The sequence below is a fragment of the Schistocerca cancellata genome, chromosome 2 (genome assembly GCF_023864275.1).
Source record: "Schistocerca cancellata isolate TAMUIC-IGC-003103 chromosome 2, iqSchCanc2.1, whole genome shotgun sequence".
NCBI lineage: Eukaryota > Metazoa > Arthropoda > Insecta > Orthoptera > Acrididae > Schistocerca > Schistocerca cancellata.
Genome location: NC_064627.1, coordinates 935,306,673 through 935,327,344, shown reverse-complemented (window position 1 = coordinate 935,327,344; position 20,672 = coordinate 935,306,673). Strand labels below are relative to the sequence as shown.

General features: G+C 37.3%; 1 protein-coding gene across 1 annotated transcript in view; it reads left to right on the top strand.

Moving 5' to 3' along the window:
• The window catches only part of LOC126162899 (NADH dehydrogenase [ubiquinone] flavoprotein 1, mitochondrial), a 48,364-nt gene that overhangs the window by 8,798 nt on the left and 18,894 nt on the right, over positions 1–20,672 (top strand). Inside the window, exons 4-5 of the mRNA XM_049919707.1 lie at positions 3,482–3,575; positions 13,002–13,200. Of these exons, the coding sequence (XP_049775664.1) occupies positions 3,482–3,575; positions 13,002–13,200 (293 nt within the window). The remainder of the gene's footprint in view (positions 1–3,481; positions 3,576–13,001; positions 13,201–20,672) is intronic.

Below are 20,672 nucleotides of genomic sequence, written 5' to 3'. Positions count from 1 at the left end.
TGTTAAGGTTTCCATTTTCAGTACATCTACGTGTGTCCAAGTTTCTTTTTTAATGATTTTGTTTTCCTCTATTTCTCTATTTACTGTCATGTGGCAATGAATGACTCTTGTAGGTCATACCATGTCACATTGCCTTATGTTCAGAACATTTTCCTGTTCACGGATTTTGATGAAATTTTATATGAAAAGCAATACTGACCAACATACAATCACTTTAACTTCCAACACAACTTCACACAGAGTAAGTGAGAATTTCTGGTGACTTTTGGCTGTATATCTCAGGTAATATTTTGTTAAAAGGAATGAAATTTGGCTATCTTGTAGAGCTTTTTGTTCTCTTAAGAATTCCAATGAAAAGAATTGTAGGAGCTATTTTCATTTATAGGCAAAACTGCATGAAAAAATTTCAAATTTATAACTCTGGGACTATCGGTATGACGAACATGAAACTTGGCATGTAGTAACCTAACAACACGAGGTTCTCAAATGTAAAGTTTCATTTACGTGCCACTTTCCAATACTGTATAAATTAAATGCAAAGTTGAAGATTTTGTAAAAGATCTGAAATGGAGTACTTCAGACCTGATTTTGCAAAAAAAAAAAACCCACCAACTGTGGGCTGTAAAACTTCCCAAATTGGACGCATTAGAAAGACAGTGGTTTTAAACGAAACAAGTGTATTTGATCAACCAGTGCAGGCTAACAATGCAAGATAATTTGAATCTGAGCTGTGCCTAAAAGTCACACAGCATGCAAAAAAATGTATACTTTCCAATTCTTATCTCATAGAGTAAAAGCATACCGAACATGAAACTTCGTATGCAATAGGTCCGGTAGCACAGGGATGTGGAACAAAACATTTCATTCGCCTACTGTTCTCCAATAATCTACAAATTTGCTGAAAATGTGTTTTGAAAAGCTGAAAATGGATATATTCGACAGTTCTTTTACAAATACCAGTTTCATTGGAAACGTGTTTGATACCCCCGCCACCCCTCTCCCCAGAACAGTGGGTTTAATTTCCAGCCTGGACCAGCAGTCCCACATAAATTGAAGCAAACTGTCTAGGAAATTCACACTGTGAATTAAGTTTTAAATTAGGCTTCTTATATCTTGCTGATGAAAAGGATGATAAACATGAAACTTTATCTACAACTTAGCAACTTAAGGTTTTCCCGTACAAAATATCATTCATTTACTGCATTTCAGATTTACCCAAAATCAGTTCAAACTCGATGTTCATAAAAATTACAAAAATAGATCGATTGTGGAAAATCTTTTTTTCAGACAACCAGAAAATCACATTTGATTTTCCAGCCATGAGCTGACAATATCTGAAAAATACTGATAAATTGGAGAGGGTGTACCATGGCAGCAGGCTACATTTCAAACAACTTGTTGATCATGTTAGCTGCATGTATTTTTTATTTGTTTATCGACATAATATCCTACTATATTGCTTTCATCCTCGGCAACATTAACAGTTCACAAATTAGTCTTCAGAACCTGGATGAAGAAACCCACCCATGGCTGGTATATTGTGTGACCCCAATGTTGGTGAGGTTGTCAGTTCATGTTCTTGATCTGTTAGTGACATCATCACTGTGGACCAATGCATTATAGTGAGTTGTTGCTTGTCAGTTTAAAAATAAAAGCCACATGCAACCAAACCCAGACAACAGGTTGCTAGGATGTAGCCTGGTGCCATGGTATATTTCCTCATATTTGTCCATCATTTTCAGGTATTGTTAGCACACATTGGAAAACAGATTTTCTAAAATCAAGTTGTATGTGATAGATTTTTGTAATTTTTGTTAAAATCGAGTTTGCAATTATTTCGTAGAAGTTTGGAAAGCAATGTGTGAATGATACTTTGTTGGAAAACCTTACATTGCTAAGATGTTGTGTCCACAGTTTCATGTTTATCATGCCTTTAATCAATATAAGAAGCCTAAGTTAAAACTTTATTCGCAGCACAAATTTTCCAGCTAGTTTGCTTCGACTTGCGTTGCATTGTTAGCCCTGGTTGGAAATTAAACCCACTGATCTAAGGGGCCTTGGGGGGGGGGGGGCTACTGATTTATTGCATATGAAGTGTCATGTTCAACATGTATTTACTCTTGAGATCCAAGAATACAAAGCTTACATTTTTTCATGTCGCAATTTTCATGCCCAACTATGAGTCAAATTATCTAGCATTGTTAGCACGAGGTGGATAACCAGTTAAACTTTCTTACAAATGAAACCATGGTCCGTCTAATGAGCACAATTTGGTAGGTTTTATACAATACAGATTTTTGCAAAATCAGGTCGAAAATACTGCATTTTTTATCTTTTTACAAAGCCTTCAACTTTGCACTTAATTTATTCAGTTTTAGAAAGTGGCATACAATAGAGACTTTATATTTGAAAACCTAATGTTGTTAGGTTACTACATGCAAAGTTCCACATTTTTCATACCTTTAGTCCCTCTGAGATTTAAGAAGCCAACCTTTGAAATTTTTTAGGCTCTGGATTTTCTTCTTCTTCCCTCCCCCCCTCCAGGTAACCTTGTATAAAAATTTTTTGCTGAATATGCCTCATAAAATTCATTTGATTATTATTTTTAAGAGAACACACGAAGTTGTAAAAGATGGTGAAATTTAATTTCTTTCAACAAAATATTGTCCGATACACAAAAGCTCAGTCATCATAAATTCACACATGGAGCCAGAAAATGACATATCTCGGTCAGTATCTCTTCAACTGATGTTAAACTGTTCCAGTATTCATAAGGACATGCGTGAATGATCACATAAAACTTCAATGAAATCGTTGGTGTTCAAGCAGGCTTAGGTGAGTTGACAGAATACTCTTTGTAAGAATTTTGTTTATGTATGGTTTCATTGTTTTGCAAACACAAATTTTATATGTCTTTCAACAAAGTAAGAGTATATTGTAAAATTATGAGATAGAATTACTGACTAAAATTTCCTTTAGGAGACAAAATTATTCAAACTTTCGAATTGACTGTACTTTTGTTTCCTTTACTGCTCACAGCAGATGGGTATCTCCCATATAGGTGTCTGTGATCTTCTCTTCCCTTTTGATCTCCCCCAACATATCCCTCTATCCTCTCAGGAGGAGGATCTAATAGTCCCAGAAAATAGAAAATAGTACTTTGTATGTTTACAATTAGGTGACTGCTTCAGTACTCATAATTTCACCTCTTGGAGGTAGGTACAGGCCAGAAATTCTGACTCATAATTTTATAGCTCTCTCAAATGAATTTATCTTTTGATACTCGTATAGTATAGCGTAATATATTTAGCTCTCTACAGTTTTAAACACAGCTATAATAGAGTTTTCATATTCATTACCCTGCAATCATGCTTGATGCTATCATATAGTAATTATCCTGAAATTATCGATCATCTTAATGAAGTTGAGTTTATTGTCTATGTTTGTTAGCTGCCATAATTCTGTATTGGGTTTATTGCAGATGAGATAAAAACCTCTGGCTTGAGGGGCAGAGGAGGAGCTGGTTTTCCTTCAGGAATGAAATGGGGTTTCATGAACAAGCCATCTGATGGCAGGTACAAATTATTATTATTATACATATTATATATAATAGTAAACACAGCAAATGAATCCACTGTGCTGGATTTAATTTATTATCAGGAGTCGGACATAACCAAGTATTGAGGAATGCATGCTGTATCTGCAGGTAATTCGTGCAGATCTAAGTAAAGTGGGCTTCGGTAGCTGGCAGATGGATATTTTATCAGTGTCATTGGTTTTAAAGTGCCCGGTAAGATCTTTCAGCACTGCTTCCACTGTGCTGAGTACCACAGGGACCTCTTGCACTGGGTTTATGCGAGAGTCACTGTAGTTAAGTTTTAAAGTTCACATATCTGCCAAGTTTTTCAGTTTATTTATTCTCAGTTCTTCTGTCACTGGGGTGGTAATGTCAATGATCCACACTTTCTTATGATCCAGAATTGTGATGGCTGATATATTGGGTTCTCGCAATTACTGGCCAAAAGTCCCAAAGTAATTCAGTATGTTTGGGCCCCATAAGTTCCCACTGGCAGATGGTAATTTTGGCACAGAGTTCCAGTGGATCATCTGTGCTCCATCTTTGTGCCTCTGTTTGTAATCAGACTGGGCTTTTGGCAACAGCTCAAGATATAGTCAGTTGTTACAACAGCTTTCTTGCAGAGTCTACACTTTGAATCTTTTGCTGATTTATCGATTCAGCCTTTGCTGTCATTGGTTCTGATCAGAGAGCCCGCAGGTTTTTGTGTCAGCAGGGGCAAAACATTTTCCCCATTTTAAATTTTTGAGGACATGGGTATCTCTCATCATTTTCTCCTTTTGATCCTACTGTGCCACCACTCGGTGTCATAAACATAAACAAGGTAACTGTACAATTGTAGTAAAGAATGTTTTTACATTCACAGATTTTACATTTTCCTGCCAGTTGTTATTTTCTCTTGTTCCTATTGTAAGCACTGTTCTCTCAATTGTTTTCCTGCAATTAAACATTTCATATGTATTAACATTTCCCATATTTGACGCTGAGGAACCACTGCCACAAACTTCAACATCGGTTTGGAAATAGATTTATATGGAAAGTAGAAGTTTTGGTGGTGGTGGTGTGTGTGTGTGTGTGTGTGTGTGTGTGTGGAGAGCTGACGACTACACTATATATAAATAAGGACGTATATTGATGATGTTTGTCTCTTTTTTTTTTCATTAAATAACCTTTTATTAACTGAAAAAGCCAACTATGTTGAAGGAGAAAAACATAGTTGTTTATAACCTTATTTGCTATGTAGGAAAAAAAGGTAATGGAAAGGTAAACACACTCTATATATATTGTCTTATAAATATTGTTTAATGTGTATCTATTTTCATTAGTAAATAAATGTTGGTTTCAAAATTGTTTCACTTCTCAGCAATGTACCATACAAACATGATCAAGAATATCTGTTATGAAGTTTGCTTTGGCCATTAATAAACTTCATCATTGTTAGTTTCTCAGTTCTGAAACTATAATCAGACATTTGGTTTAGTGAGTGGCAACTTATAATCTAACTTTCACCATTCAGCACTGGGCTAAGCGAATTGACGTGCCATATGGTGTGAATTGGCCTTAATTCAAGACATAAACCTGAACAGTTTGCTGCAAAATCTAAATAATTTTGGGATCTGTGGGGAAATATAGGTGGCATTTTTAGGAGCACTATCAAAATGTTTCAACAATATTTCGTGACCTGACCGTACTCTATAAACTGCATTCAAGTGTCAAAAACAGTCATTCGATTTACTTGTCCCCTTAAAGACAATTGTATAATGCACCAAACAATATACAACAAACAACTGATTTCAGCTTGGTGCGATAATTTTGTACTAATTTTGTAACATTGTCACTGACAAGTTCTTCCAGATTCTTAATTTTGTTTATCATTTTTTCTGCTGCATTTTTAATGCCGTTCGGCATTCATATACATATCTGCAGTTTCTTAAAACTTCTTCAAATTGGTAAATAGGAGGCTTAAGAATGTACAATCCCCTCCAAGCTTTCATTTTTGGCTTTTGTTTGTTGGAAGCACAAAATACTTATGAATGTCGGTAATTTTTGCTCTCTATTCATTATGCTTTTAAACGTCATGCTGCACAGAATTGTAAGTACTATATTTAACTGATAATAAAATGAGATTCCCCCCCCCCCCCCCCCCCAACTTTGTCATTCAAAAACGTTAAGGAGTCCTCTTATATTTACAGATTAAACTGTAGCTGCTGAGATAATGTTTTTGCATTGTTTAATCTGGGTGTATACGATCCGGGAAAAACCCGGGAATTTTTTCATCTGGGAGAAAACCGGGAAAAACCCGGGATATTTTTAGAATTCCGGGAACTTTTCATTGTTTTAGTTTTCAGTTTAATTTTTGTATTTTTGACTGGTAAGAACTGATACTCTAACAAAAGATATTGCTGTATCCTGCTACTGCAGAATAATACTTCAACAATAAAACATAAATTAGAGGGAAAAAAATGAAAATAACTTAAATTGCAAAGGAAATGCGCCATATACAACAATGACACACAGTGCTCATGCAAGTGTCTGCCAATTGAAAATGTGTCAAAGGCTTTAGGAAGACTATGCAGTGCTTCATAACAACAAATTGCCTCCAATGAGCATGAAGTCGCAACTGTTTACATTTGATTTGTTTTAGCAGTTATGTGCGGGCTCATGCGCAGTTGAGTCATGTTTGAGTAGTAGATTCTCCCGTTTCTGGCAACAGGAATGTGGCTGTTGGCTGTGCAAGCAGTCGCAGCAAGCAGCTAGATGCTACCGGGAAAAGAGGGTGCCAAATTCATATTCTTGAGAAAAGCAACTTGTTTCACAAAGCACCTAGCATCCAGCATACGTTTGCCTATCGATTATTCATATCATTTTGGAATGCTTCCTTGTTGGTTTTTGAACACATTTTAAGTTGATTTCTGAATGAATCATAAGTTGACTTTTGAATGCATGCATAGTGTACGTGATGTCTGTCAGGAGAATCCTCGTCACATCTAGAAATAAACTTTCTGCAGACAAAAGGGGACGGAGCTATAAGAGCTGAGGGAGTAAAGCCGAAGGGATGAATGCCAATCGCTGTCCGATTGTGTGGTTAATTGGGTTTGCAAATGATCAGCGTTGTTATAATTACTAGCGAAATCCATAGATTCAGACTACCAGAGTGGAAATAAACAAATGACAGGAATAACAGGTGAGAAAGATTACATATTATCTTCTTGGTGTATCCAAGAAAACGAAATTGACAGAAAATTTTGGCCAGATCGCTACACTAGTAAGGACCAGTTGTACAGTCCCCAGCTAGCAGCCTAACCAGAAAATAATAGCGGGATAACTAAACCTGTGATTCTGGCAGGATTAGTGAAATTAATCGGCGAACAAATTTTGACAGTGGCAGCAATAGCTACAGAATTGGTGATGACAAGATTGTTAGTTAGAACGAGGAAGGAGAAGAAACGGGGACATCACACAAATTACGGAAGAATAAGAAGATTCCAAATTTATATAAAAAATTTCGTAATACTACTTTCCGATCTCATGCTTGAGAAGCTGGTGCGTTTGAATGAAATGTGAAACTAATTCCTTTTTGCTTGTAGTAGGCTTAATAGGTATTTGATATTGGTACATATTGGATTATATTCTGTCGTGTTATAGAAATGGCCGTTTGTGCCAAAACAGTATCGTTTATTTGGTGTGTTACAAAATTGCTTCCATATTAGAAAGGCCTATTTTGCTTTATCTAGCAAACAGTGACAAAATAGACGTAATCAGATCGAGAAACCACACCAGTCTTGGGTATTATTTGTATTGACAGCTTTTCCAGTATTAGATAGCAACATTTAGATTTTTCGTGTAGCAAAACATTTGACGAACTTTGATGAGGTAATGGATTCTTTCGCAGAAAGGAAAGAAAGCATTCCATGTTAAGCTGTAGCAAAATTAGAGAGAGAGAAATGCTAGGAGCTAAGGTTTGAAGAAATGTATAATTTCTTGCTTATCTCTTGTCAGTATTGGTTTTATATATCCTATATTTAATTTTATGCCACACAAAACAGCAAATTATTAGCTATTAGGCAATAAAGAGTTCAGATTTTCTGAAGAGTTCTTGTTCTCTAGATTACAAATAATCCTATCCGCTATAAGTTGTGAGATTTTTTTAAAGAGGGCAGGCTGTCAAACCGGCAGACTGGGAGCAGGAGAGGCACCACAGGACATTTCAATTTCCACTGTCCTGAATATAGTTTGGACGTGCGGTAGAAAAATGCTTTATGAAGAGGCGTGGAACTGCACTTTGGCATACTTAAGAACAAATTATATGTCTTACATTTCCTTGAATACGTGTGTTTTATGTTTCAGACTTTGCAGAAAGATGTGCGCCACAAGGTGAACACATTTTGAAAATTCGATTTTTTTAAAATATTGACCCGGTTCGCAAATGTTGTAGATCCGGGGCTGATGCGCAGAGCAGTCTGAGCTATAGTGCGTATTCTCCACGTGATCCGTGTTTACATTTAGTGATTTTGCTGTTTGCCCTTCGTTTACTCTCACCCCAAATGAAAACAAAATGGGTATCTGTGGCCGGGAGCTATCAAGTGAATTAACACATTCACATAATTACGGAAGGCTGAAATATGTCATTAGTTTCAGATTTTATTTTATTTCCACCTTTCTGGCAGTCAAGAATTAATCGCCTTGCGGAACAATGAAGTTATTTTTGTCTGTTTGCTAAAGAAATTAGACTTTTGTTAACCTTTTCCGCAGAGGCAGTCAATGTATTTGAAACGAAATGTTTAATTCCACAGTACTGGCCAGTTTAAACTGTTCGCTGCATTTCAAGTGCACGTTTTCATTTTCTAGCATGTGTGGCATTATACCCAAACATGATATAATACAATACTGCGCTCCAAGAAAATTTACATCCCGAAAACCACACTGAAAAGCTTAATATCAGGTAGAGGTCTATTTCATTGGGAATCTGGACATACTAATGTGCCCTTTAAGTATCCACTTTAAATGTGCACATTTTAATATGGTTCACAAAATTCTGATGCTCTTGCAGTATCGTCTGATGTCTTGTTTCTTTTATGACATAATGTGTGATCTTTCAGTGTTTTACACGTACGTACATATGAGCTCCCTACGTCATGATAGCTACTCAAGCGCGGTGTCACCTGTTACCTGTGCTCTCTGGCAACTGCTGAAACGAACCTATTTCTAACAGGTCGTGGGAAAATATTGCGAATGGTGGTTTGAAAAGAGTTACTTTCAAAGTAAATATCCTTTTGCATAAGTTGAGCTATGTGCAAGAATGTACAATGAATTTATTAAATCACATAACGTTTGACTCTCATTTAAAAATCAACTCTTTGATGATGAGCCATTTAGAATAATTTCGAACCCTGAAGATCAGACATTTATGTCATTATTAAAAATTTTACTGCCAGATTTGTGTGACGTATCTTAAAGTGTAACACGTGCAAAAAAGATCAACAGTATATGCGAAAGCTTAGCTTCTCTTGCAGCTTGAGACCAATATTATATGTGAAAGCTTTGCTTTTCTTGTAGAAATACTATGTATATTAATTTAAACTATTAACTTTCCCTGTTTCTGTGTCCGTGCTACTTAAGTGATGTTGCTGTTGGCTGACTACATCACGTGTCCTATTCTCTGAATATCTGCTGTCATCGGCTGGCGAGATCACATGACATGAGCTACGAACGGCTTACAAAAGTGCATCGAAATCTTGATTTCAATTATTCGGAAAGTAACATGTCGTGTTTGGTGGAATTTCAATGTGTGCTTTCGTAATACGAAAATATGCAGCATACATGTTGCTGCACATCAAAGATATTTCCAAAACATGTCTTTCCCTGAGTTTCATTCCATGTATAAAACTATAACCATTCATAGGATTGATAAGGGAAAATATACTGTCACCCGGGAGAAAGTGTATTTTTAACTGGGAAATCCGGGAAAAATCTGGGAATTTTTTTTTCTTGTCCATGTATACAACCTGTTAATAGATTAGTGTAGTGCTCATCTTACATTTACAGATGAAGCTTTGGCTATTCAGGTTTCGTACAAATTTATTTTGAAGAGTTCTGAAGGGTAGGGTTTAGCGAAAGTTGCTTTCGTCTGAATAGGCTTGAGATTTCCTGATATTCTGTAGCGTTTATTACAGGCCCAACCTTGCTCGAACAATCACATGACATTTGATTTGCAGTGCAAGTGCGAAGGATATGTGAGGAACTATTAACTAGTCACTAAAACTGTCAGATTGTCTACTTAAAAATGGAAACACAGGGGGAAATAGCATTAAATTCTATCAACTTACTAAATTTTGTTCCATTTAAATAAATTTGGAATAAAAGTTCTCATACATGTATGGAACCGAATACATACATTTATGCAGCTTTTTAAGTAATGATAAAATTCATCTTGTTTTTCAGAAATTATTGCTTGATTCTGAGCCCAAGTCAGTGTTCTATTTGATTATGAAAAACTATAATGATTTACCAGGTGGGTTGTAATTGAGAAATTCGATCACTGTTCAAGTATTAGAATACTAGGGAAAAAGTCGCCAGCTTGTAATCAGCTTTAGAACTAGATGGTGACATTAAGCAGAAATGAGAAAGAAAATTAATCCAGAATTAACTGTCTAATAAATGAAATAAATTACATTAAACTAACTACTATTGTTACTGCAAGAATAAATTACAGTGGAAAGACACAGCCAATGAGAGAGAAGTGGGTGGATGATGTGATCGGAAGCAAGAGATATTATAACATTCTCACATCAGTATAGAAGCAAAATCTGTTGTTTGATCGGGAAAAAAGCAGCTGTGTTCTCAAGTTCTACCATAACCATGTAACCATATAAGTTTCACCGCTGTCCCCTTAGGATGATTAAAAATAGAGATACCACTGATAACAGGTTAAATAAACAAGACTGACAGTGAACGAAAAATTAATGTAAAAAATTAATTTTTCTTTATTTTATTTCACCTTGTATCATCAAGACATAGACAGTAAATAAGTGGCACAAGTTTAGAATAAGTGTAATGTTAACTCTTTAGGGATATACCTTATATCAATAAAAGTTCGTAGTTTTGATTAGACAGAATATGTTATAAAATAAATATTTGTCAAGGAGGAAAAAAATGGCAGGTCATCTTGTATTTAGAGTCTTCATATATTCGGGTAATTACGATAAACTGTTTTTAAGATTTTACATAATTTCTTACATATTTCTGTTTAATGTCCATTTGACACAAGAAGTAATTCTTTGAATGTTGGCAAGAATGAGCAATGCATGTACCACGAGGAACAATGCAACAATATCGTTCAAGAATGTATTTGTACATGTTGAAAATAAATAGATGATACAGCTCTTTATTCTCATTGTCACGTCATTTACTGTTCTTGACATGCACCAGGTATTGGTATTGAAATAAAAATATCATTATTGTATTGATACAGTACCAAACTTAATGTCCATTTTTTTAAATATCATTATAATTGTGTTGACTTGCAAGAGTAGCTTTTGAAACTGAAGGAAAGCAAAATGCACACTACAGTTGATTCACCAAATACTGAAAGGATTTTTTTAACTGCAAGCACATGGTGACCAAAAGCAGACATTCCCTTACTTTCAAGAACTTTGCATGCTGACTGTCACATACTGAAATAGCTCTGTGATGGTTAGATGACAATTTCTGTACATCTTCAAAGAACAAAATGTGTTAAAGAAAAATGTAATGGATTTAATTTAATTATCCTTTTTATAATTTCAGTTGCAATCTCCTATATAGTTTTTTCCATTACTGTAGGTCATTTTATAACTCGCTTTACATACCCTGTCAGTTGAAGTTTAAAGACTGGATTAAGGTCATCTTATCAATATTTTCAAGTCATTTTTGTGATAATTTTCTAGTTATTTTAGGTTAAAAAAAAAACAGGCTCTGCAGTTACAGGTCCTTTTCCATATTCATAAGCTAAATGAATTCATACAAAGGGCACCCCTTGTTCTCGTGGCTTGTTGCTATACAACAAAATTCAATCTTTAAATTTCCTTCTTTAGGGTTCCATTGGTCAACCAAGACCAGGTTTTTTTTTTCTCCCCCTTCAGTCTTCTCCAAGAGCTGTCCATGTTGTTACAGTTTTAAATAAATCAGACAAATCTGGTAAAAGCTTAATATAATGTTGAGATCTGTTGTCCTCCAATTTCATAGGTGCACATTCATTACAGCAGTTGCAGTCTGTTAGTCCAGCATTAATTTTTGGTTTGCCATACATTGAGATGCTTGTAGACTTCAATCAGAGCTGATCTTTTGCTATCTTTCACATAGTCTACCAATGCATGCTTCTTTTCTTCCACTGAATGCCTCTCTTGGAAGAGTCTCATACTACCTAGTTTTCTGGGCAAGTACAGCCTTTCAATGTTACTGTGAGGCTGGAGTCCACGTGAATTGTCATGAGTTTTCATGTTTTCTTGTCTAAATTATCAAGCTCTGCTTGTGTCCCATTTACAATGTCTGTAGTGTATCTGATTACAGGAATGACCCAGTTTACTTCTAAAAATTTTCTTTCCTTTCTGGGTGTACTCTTTCATGAACAAGCATTTTACGTGTTCATGCTTGATGTGTCCACTAGGCTGGTGGTATTTTGTTTTGTTAATCGGCATTTTAGTGCCTTTACTTTGAGATTTTTGCCTTTCTTTAGTGCCAATGTGGCACACTTGTGTAAGTCGAATTCGATGCTTATGTCATCGCTGAAAATTTGGACTGTGTACATCAGAGCAGAACTTACACGATCTCTTAAGTGAATGAAATGTATTAAATTTGTTTGTACAAATCAATGCAGTTTTCATTATTTAATCGTACTCTTGTGAATTGTGTACTAATTATGTTGACGTTATCCTAATCTATTCTCTTCCTTCTCCTATGCTTGTAATTTATTTTCCTCCTTTCCTTGTATCACCTATCCATTATTCTTTCCTGTCTACCACCCTTTTTTTTCCTGTCTGTCATCATTCCAATTTTCACAATACGGCATCAAAAGTGTGTGTACATCATAAAGACGAATTTAAAAGCCTAATCCATCATTTGACTTTGTGCTTTACCATCGAAGGCACTGTTAAAAATATTTTGAAACTGCGCAAAAATTAAGATACTGTATCTAGCATTGAGGTCACAGGTGAAGCATGAGGATCCATATGTGTGATTTTTGGGTCGAATGGTACTTATAAAAGAAACTGCCTGACCAGTTTCTGCAACTATTGGACTGTCAGCACCTCGATTCAGAGACTTAAGTTCTAGTGTGAAATATTATTGAAACGTGTCACAAGTTTCCTGTCGTTTAACATTTCCAAATTGAAAACAAATTTTGTGTTACAGCTCTATTTTATTTATCTATTTACTTTTATTTTTTCAGACCAAAGTATTTGGTTGTTAATGCTGATGAAGGAGAACCTGGAACTTGTAAAGACAGGGAAATAATGCGTCATGATCCACACAAATTAGTGGAAGGTTGCCTTGTTGCAGGCAGAGCCATGGGTGCAAGGGCAGCATATATTTATATTCGTGGAGAATTTTATAATGAGGCTTCAAACATGCAAGTGGCAATATCTGAGGTAAGAATTATCGCTGTTAAATATATGTGTCATACTCATTAATATATTGCATTGAGGATACTAGTGCTGGGTGAAATATTTCAAGATTAATGGTTCCTCTCCCAAACTAATTTTGTCACACTTTGGCAGTATTAAAATGTTACATTATAGATGCAACACCTTGTACTGCTGATGAACGCACACACAAAATAGATGTCACTCCTAGCTTTTGGAATTGCCATTTCTTGCCTGATGAAAAGGAATGTTTCATGTCTTACAAGTGGGTGTAAAAACACTTCTCTCTGTACATCAGGGAGTAGGCAGTAATTGGCTGAGGAATGTTGGACTGGAGAAAGAGGCTAGATTTTCCTTTCTGTTTAATTAAAATGTAATGTCACACTTGCACTTTAACAGTTTTGAGAGTAGGTCTATAGATATACTTCTTACACCTGTGTTGTATTGATGGGAATTCAGTCACAGTAGTGTGTGTTATAGCCATGATTAACAAGGTCAGTTTGTTACAATCTTCATTTACAGAAAGTGACAGTTCCATAACTAGTACAGGATTTTGTTGTATTTAATGAGCTGTTCTTTTTTCACGTAACATTTTACATTTATTTTATTTTGTCGGAATGTTTTGATGTTGTTAATCTTACAACTTAACAATGATCTGATTGGAACCAAAGCAACCTGTTGCACATTGAGGCTATTTTAGGACACAGGTAAAAAGTGTGTGAATGCCAACTGACAGGGAAAATTTTAATTGTTATAGATTTAGAGCTTTTTCTTTGTTTTATAAAATTCACAAACAAAAGACTGTGATCAAGCTACAAACTGTGAGCTAATTATACATTTCTTCATGCAGGAACAATTGAATTAATTTCCATCAGTGTAACTATTTTTCAAAATTTCAGGAATGAGTTATACGGTTTACAGCTCAGCTCTATTTACAATAGTACATGCAGCGATTTTGAGAGATTGTCTTGGTTTTCTTTTATAGTGATAATATTTTTCATATGTAAGTGAACTTCACTTTGGTGCTTTGGCGTACAATTTAGTTTAATCATTGGCTTCCTTGGAGTATTATCACTTTGTTGTCCTTGAACTGCAGTTAGACTTTAGTCAGTTTGTCGTACCATTCTCCACCAGTTTCATTCAAAGTGTCCTGAAATGCTCATTGGGGGGGGGGGGGGGGGGGGGGGTTGCAGTCTACATCACTGGCATCATTCTTAATAGGGCTTTCTTGTGTCCTTTTTTGTTGCCAAGTTGACCTCTTCTCATTCTACAGCAGTGTGTGAGCTATTCCTCCCATAAGTTACATGAATGTGACTAGTTACCATGTCAGTGTTGAAAACACATCAGTATGTTAAGAGGGAAAGTAATGACAGTCCAAACTCTGAGCAACAACAGACCACAAGTAAACTGCCTATATCAGGAAACTGTAATCTTAACAATAGTGTGTGGATGTAGTGCATAGCTGACCTACCTTGGTGGTTCTCCATTGTTAAAGTCCAGCTGCACTGACCACACCTGTCAGACTTGTCTGATCTTACTCAGAGGACAATTGACAGCACATTGTACACCAACCTGTGAATTCTGAGAATGTATGTACTATGCAAATTATACTCTGGGAGGTTGTGACAGTTTTAAATAAATCAGACAAATCTGGTAAAAGCTTAATATAATGTTGAGGTCTGTTGTCCTCCAATTTCATAGGTGCACATTCATTACAGCAGTTGCACAGTCTCAGCTGCGTCAGTAGAAATCACGGTGTCTTCGTGAACATAACGTTGCCTCTCAGCCAAACACTACCGGTAGGCAAGATAATGTTACTTGCATCAGAATGGACAATAATACTTTGCCATCATTCTACTCCGTTTGGAAACTATATCTGCTACATGGGTCATCCTAATGCACCGCCAAGACCATATCTCAACAAACACAAAATAATGCAGTGTCTCTCATTATCTTAAGTCTGTGAATGTGTTGCAAAGCAAAAATACTTCTAATCACAAAACAGTCCCTTCCTATGTGATTTGACTTGTAAATACCTCATATCATATATGCGAACACAGCGCATTTTGCCATAATTGCAGAGGAATCTCCCGCAACATGTCCGTGTGCTCCAGGCTCCAGCCATGTTCTCTTTGAACAATGGCACATCCTCTCCAATGTGATGATTACATTACATCACATTGCATCCTTACCTTTAAGAACTGTTAATGTTTTTGATGTTAGAATAAGTTTTGTCGATAACTCTGAGACCCTTGCAGAATGATGTCTGCCAGAACTTTACCTCCTCTTAACTGTTACAGTCTGTAACTTTCATCAGGCTCTACTTTGCCTCTGACTGCTTATGTTAACCTTGGACCTGTCCACTCACTCAGAAGAGATTTCTGCTGCTGCAAGCTACACAATAATTTTGCTTACAACACAGTTTGTATCCATCTGCCAGCCTTCGAAACTTTCCAGAAGCCGTGGCTTCACCTGCACCTTAATGACTTGTGTTATCTTGGCCAAAATTGCACCACTTTGTGACAATGGTGAAGCCCCCTCATTTCTGTCACTCATAAACTGAGATTGATTAGCTGAATTAAACCGTGAATATCTTGTTGCAGTTTCAACCACCATTATTCTAATAAAATTCTCTGTGTTGGTAGATATACATATCCTTGCTCAGTTCCTCCATTATTTTAATTTGCTAGATCCAAACAGACTTGGAGATGAGGGTAATAGAATAAAGGAGGTAGAGGTAAATTCTGGAGGGGAAAAGGACCTGACATAGAAAGTATCAGAAATGGCACTGGACAAGATGACATGAGGAAAGGCAACATGTGTGGACAAAGTAAGTGCTGAAATGGTGAAGACAGCAGTAGGGGTTGATAAATAGTGGATGTATCATGTGATGAGGGTGGTATGGAATGAGAAGATTCCGGAAGATGGGAAGAGGACACTAATTGTCCCTGTTCTCAAGAAGTGGAATAGGAAGTATTATAGAAACTACAGGGGAGTAACCCTGAAAACACATTGTTGTGCCAAGGTAAATGAAACGATCCTGAAGAGGAGGATCCGAACAAGGGTTGAGGACAAATTGAGAGAGGAACAGTGTGGTTTTAGACCTGGGAAGTAAACTGTTTGCCTCATATTTAGAGTAAGGCTGCTACAGGAGTGCAATTATGGGTTTTGGGAAGACCTTTTAGTGGACTGTCTCAATATAGAAAAGGCATTTGACAGCCTCTTTAGAAGAAAGGAAGCACTAGAAAAGGAGTGGAAAAAGAGACAACAAGCAGAGTGGAGTATACATACTGTGGAAGTCTGAGTTGTGTGAAAGTGGGAAATGGACAGATTGGTTCCAGCAAACAAGTGGTGTGAAACATGTCAGTGCTTTGTCACATCTCCTCTTTATTGTCATATTGGATAAGATAATGACTAAGGTGACAGAAAAAACTAAAGACAAGATAAAAGCAATGGTGTTGATGGATGATTTGATGATCTGGGGAAACGGGGGAGAGCTGGATATGGGGAAGAAACTGAGAGACAGTATGGAATGAAATTTAGTATAAACAAATGTGAAATCCTGTTTACAACTAGAAAGAAAGATAGGCAAACAAGTGGAATAATGGAATAATGTTTGGAGATGAACAATTGAAGAAGGTGGAAAGTGGTAAGTACTTGGGAAGTGTTATAGAGGAAAATGCAAAATATGAGAAAGAAATCGGTGAATGTGACAGGTGGACAGAAACATTCCTGCTAAGTGTTACAAGCCTGGTTTGGAATAAAGACAGTTCACACAAAAAAAAACAATGTTATATATGGAAAATACATTTCAGTACTGGCCTATGTATCTGAAACATGGGTAATGAAGAAAAGGGATGTAAGCAGGTTACAAGCGTGTGAAACGAAGATTGTCAGGGGAAGCGTAGGAGTAACACAAGGAGACATATGATGAGGAATGAAAGGGTAAGGGAAATACTGAGAGAGGAACCCTTGCAGAGCAGTATAGAAACATCAAAGCTAAGACAGTATGGGCACTTATAAAGAACAGAAAATGAGAGGATTCCCAAGAAGATACATGAAATGAAATGGAGATGTGAAGGAAACAACCAAGAGAGAGACCTAGAGATAGGTGGCTGAAAGATGTGGAAGAGTGTGTTTAAAAGAAAGCTGAGGACTGGACCAGAGTGAACACAGGAAGGTGGTGGGGAAACAGGATTAGATAGTGAGATTTATGTTTGAAGCACATCCAGCCTTGAGCTGGAAACTGTTAAAGATGACGATGATGATTATTTTAATTTAACCAATCATGGATGAAAAGTACAATGAGTATGGACAATGGACAGCACAGCATGTGTCAATTGATCTAAATATCTTATATTTGTATAATCTAGAATATTCAATGTTCATATAAATACCTGCCTTCTAAAATGTTTGATGATTATATGAGGTTCATTCAAATAAAACCTGGTCAGTGCGTCAACCTTTGCCTGACACGTAAGGTGGCACCACATAACTGCAGGTAGGGTGGTAGATAGGCTGATACATGTGCACCGTTTGATGATGCCTAACACCATTGTGGCATCACGCTGAAAAGAAGGTGGTCACACAAGTTATCATCCACCACTGAACTTGCGGGCGAGTAAGCAGGAACAATGAGGAGTGATTTGATTTTTGGCAGCGGAGGGAGTTAGAGACCATCAAATGTATCAAGAGATGAAGGCTGTGTATGGTGAGTATAGTCTGAGTCATTCAAGTGTTGTGGAATGGTGCAAAAAATTCCTTGAGGGGCGCGAGTCACTAGAAGGTGATGCTCATCCAGGCTCATAGTTTCATCACACCGGAAATGGTTGCGGAAGTGAATGCTTTAGTCTTGGGACAACTGCAGAACCACCGTGGACGAGATCTATCGGTTATTTGTATTAGCGTGGGCACTGCCCACACCATAAAGCGTCAACACTTGAACTTTAGAAAAATCTGTGCGTAATGGGTTCCCCACCAACTGACCGCCAAACAGCACAATACTCGAATGGTGCTGTCTTTGAGTCATCTGCAACATTATCACGAGGAGGTATACGGCTTTCTGTCATGTATTGTCACAAGTGATTAAACATGGTGTCACCATTTTGAACCGGAAAGCAAGCATCAGAGCTAGCAGTGGAAACATGCGATTTCAGCACCTCCAAAGAAATCAAAGGCTGTGCACACCAGTTCTGGTAAGGTCATGTCGTCCTTTTTTGGCCACAAAGGCCCACTGCTTGTAGAGTTCCTGGAACAGGGAACCATCATCAGTGCCCAACTTTATCAAGCCACTTTACAGGACCTTAGACGAGCCATCAAATCGAAACGCCGAGGCATGTTGTCCAACGGCATTATCCTCCTGCATGATAATGCCTGCTCACACACGGCCAATGCAGTGAAGGTGTCATTGCAGCAGGTTTGATGGGAAATGCTGGAACATCCACAGTACAGTCCCGACCTTTCACTGTGTAACTTTCATGTGTTTGGACCTCTAAAATAGCTATTTGCAGACATAGATTCACAACGGACGACGAAGTGTGTGACTGGGTCCAGGCCTAGATCCTACAGCAGCCTACTAGCTTCAAGGATGGAATCGACCGGCTAGTGTTGCGATGTGATAATTGTGCCAACAGTTTTGGTAACCATTTTTGAGTATGTGTACTGTGTATAACTACATTTTTGAGTTAATAAAATCATTACCACTACTTTACATTACTGACCAGGAGTCATTTGAATGCCCCTTATACAAACAGCTGCATGCTCCAGTCAAGAGTTCAGGTCAGTTCTGGCTGTACGTTGGTGCCTGATAGTGGTCTCAATGTGACGTTGTTTGGTGGAGATTCCAGGTACTTAGACATCTACATCACTGTGATCACAATTAGCCAATATAAAAATCATTGCTTGCACAGACAGGAACTCGAATACAAGTAGTGCATTACTCCCATGCTTTTTATATTGAAGGGGCCAATGTTTTCCAAAACGGCAATAATTCATCTCCACATGAAGCATCCATCAGTGTTTCTGGAGTCTGTGCTCAGGACCCAACAAAATAGCTGAAAGGGTTTGACACAGTCGCCGGATACAACTGGTGGAATGAATGATGTTTGGCAAATTTGTATTTTTATTTGAACTGCACAGCCGAACAGTGATTAGAGAACAGGGAGAAGCTCAATAGCTGGGACAAATTTCAAGTCAGTCTGATGAAAACATGGTCTCTGTCATGGCAAAAACAACAGTCATATGTACAAAATTTTTTGACAGAAAAAATTTGGTGAGAGGACTCACAGAAGACAAGCATCTAGCTCTTCTGGTAAATGATGTCACAACTAATGGAAAAATTCAGGTGATGTCAGCATCGAGGAAACGTAACACTAAAGCGTTGGACAAAAGAGGTAAGATTTATTCGTGAATGTGATTCCTATGGCCGTTTTGGAAGACCATCATAATCTCACTTCTCTTATACACCAGGTAGGAAGAGAAGAGAGAGTTTATTGAAACCAGAAATGTCAAACCAAATACGCAAACAGTAGTAGCCGTCAACGCCAACCCCATGTGTTAGGAGGTAAAAGGGAAGGCTAAAGAAGAGGCGAATCTGTGTTTGGCACAAATCGCCACCACCAGTTGAATAAGCCATGAACAGTGGACTTGGCCAACTCAGACTTACACCCTCCGCCATGAATGACAACCCAGCACCTGACCAATAAAGATACCACCAATCTTCACTTAAAACTCCCCATTGAAGAACAGACATTTGAAAGATGGAGGACAGCACACTGGGTTATTTTCACTATAGGCTTCCTGGACATGTTGTATGTTACTCTAGAGAGAGAAAAAAAGAAGAGTGTTGGAGAATTGTTACATCACAAGTCAACCATCACACAGTCTTATACTTGCTAGTCAACTGAGGATGATTGTAGTTGACCTGTGGGCTGAAGCCCATCACCATACCCTGGACAAGTTCACTTCCAAATAAACTGTAGTAGTTGGCTGTTGCCATGCAGAGGTACCAGCTACTCTCGTAGCCATCGAATTCAAGAAGACCGAAGACCAAGCTAGGCGACCATCCTCACAGAGGTGAGGGTGACATGGATGAGAATCATGCATGGATGACAGTGACTGAGATGTCAGGAAATCTCATTTAGATTGTCAGCAAACCTGTCCAGGCACTAGTCAATTTGTATTTTTTTTCTGTAATATCAAATGTCCTATCAGCTTCAGCTAAACTAGAGAATGTTCTGTAATATAAAAAAGATTGTGCTGAAGGTTGCAAATGGAAAATATGTCCAGCCAACAGGAACATGTATTGCAAGAAAAACTATCAGTGACAGAACACAGCCTTTTGGATGTGTCATCTTATCAGAATGTCTTGATGTTATCCTCAGATGAAACTTCTTGCAGACATCACAATCATATGCAGATAGTGAAAGATCAGTGCTACAGATTCACAAAGCTAATGCAACAAGCACCCACAACAAAAA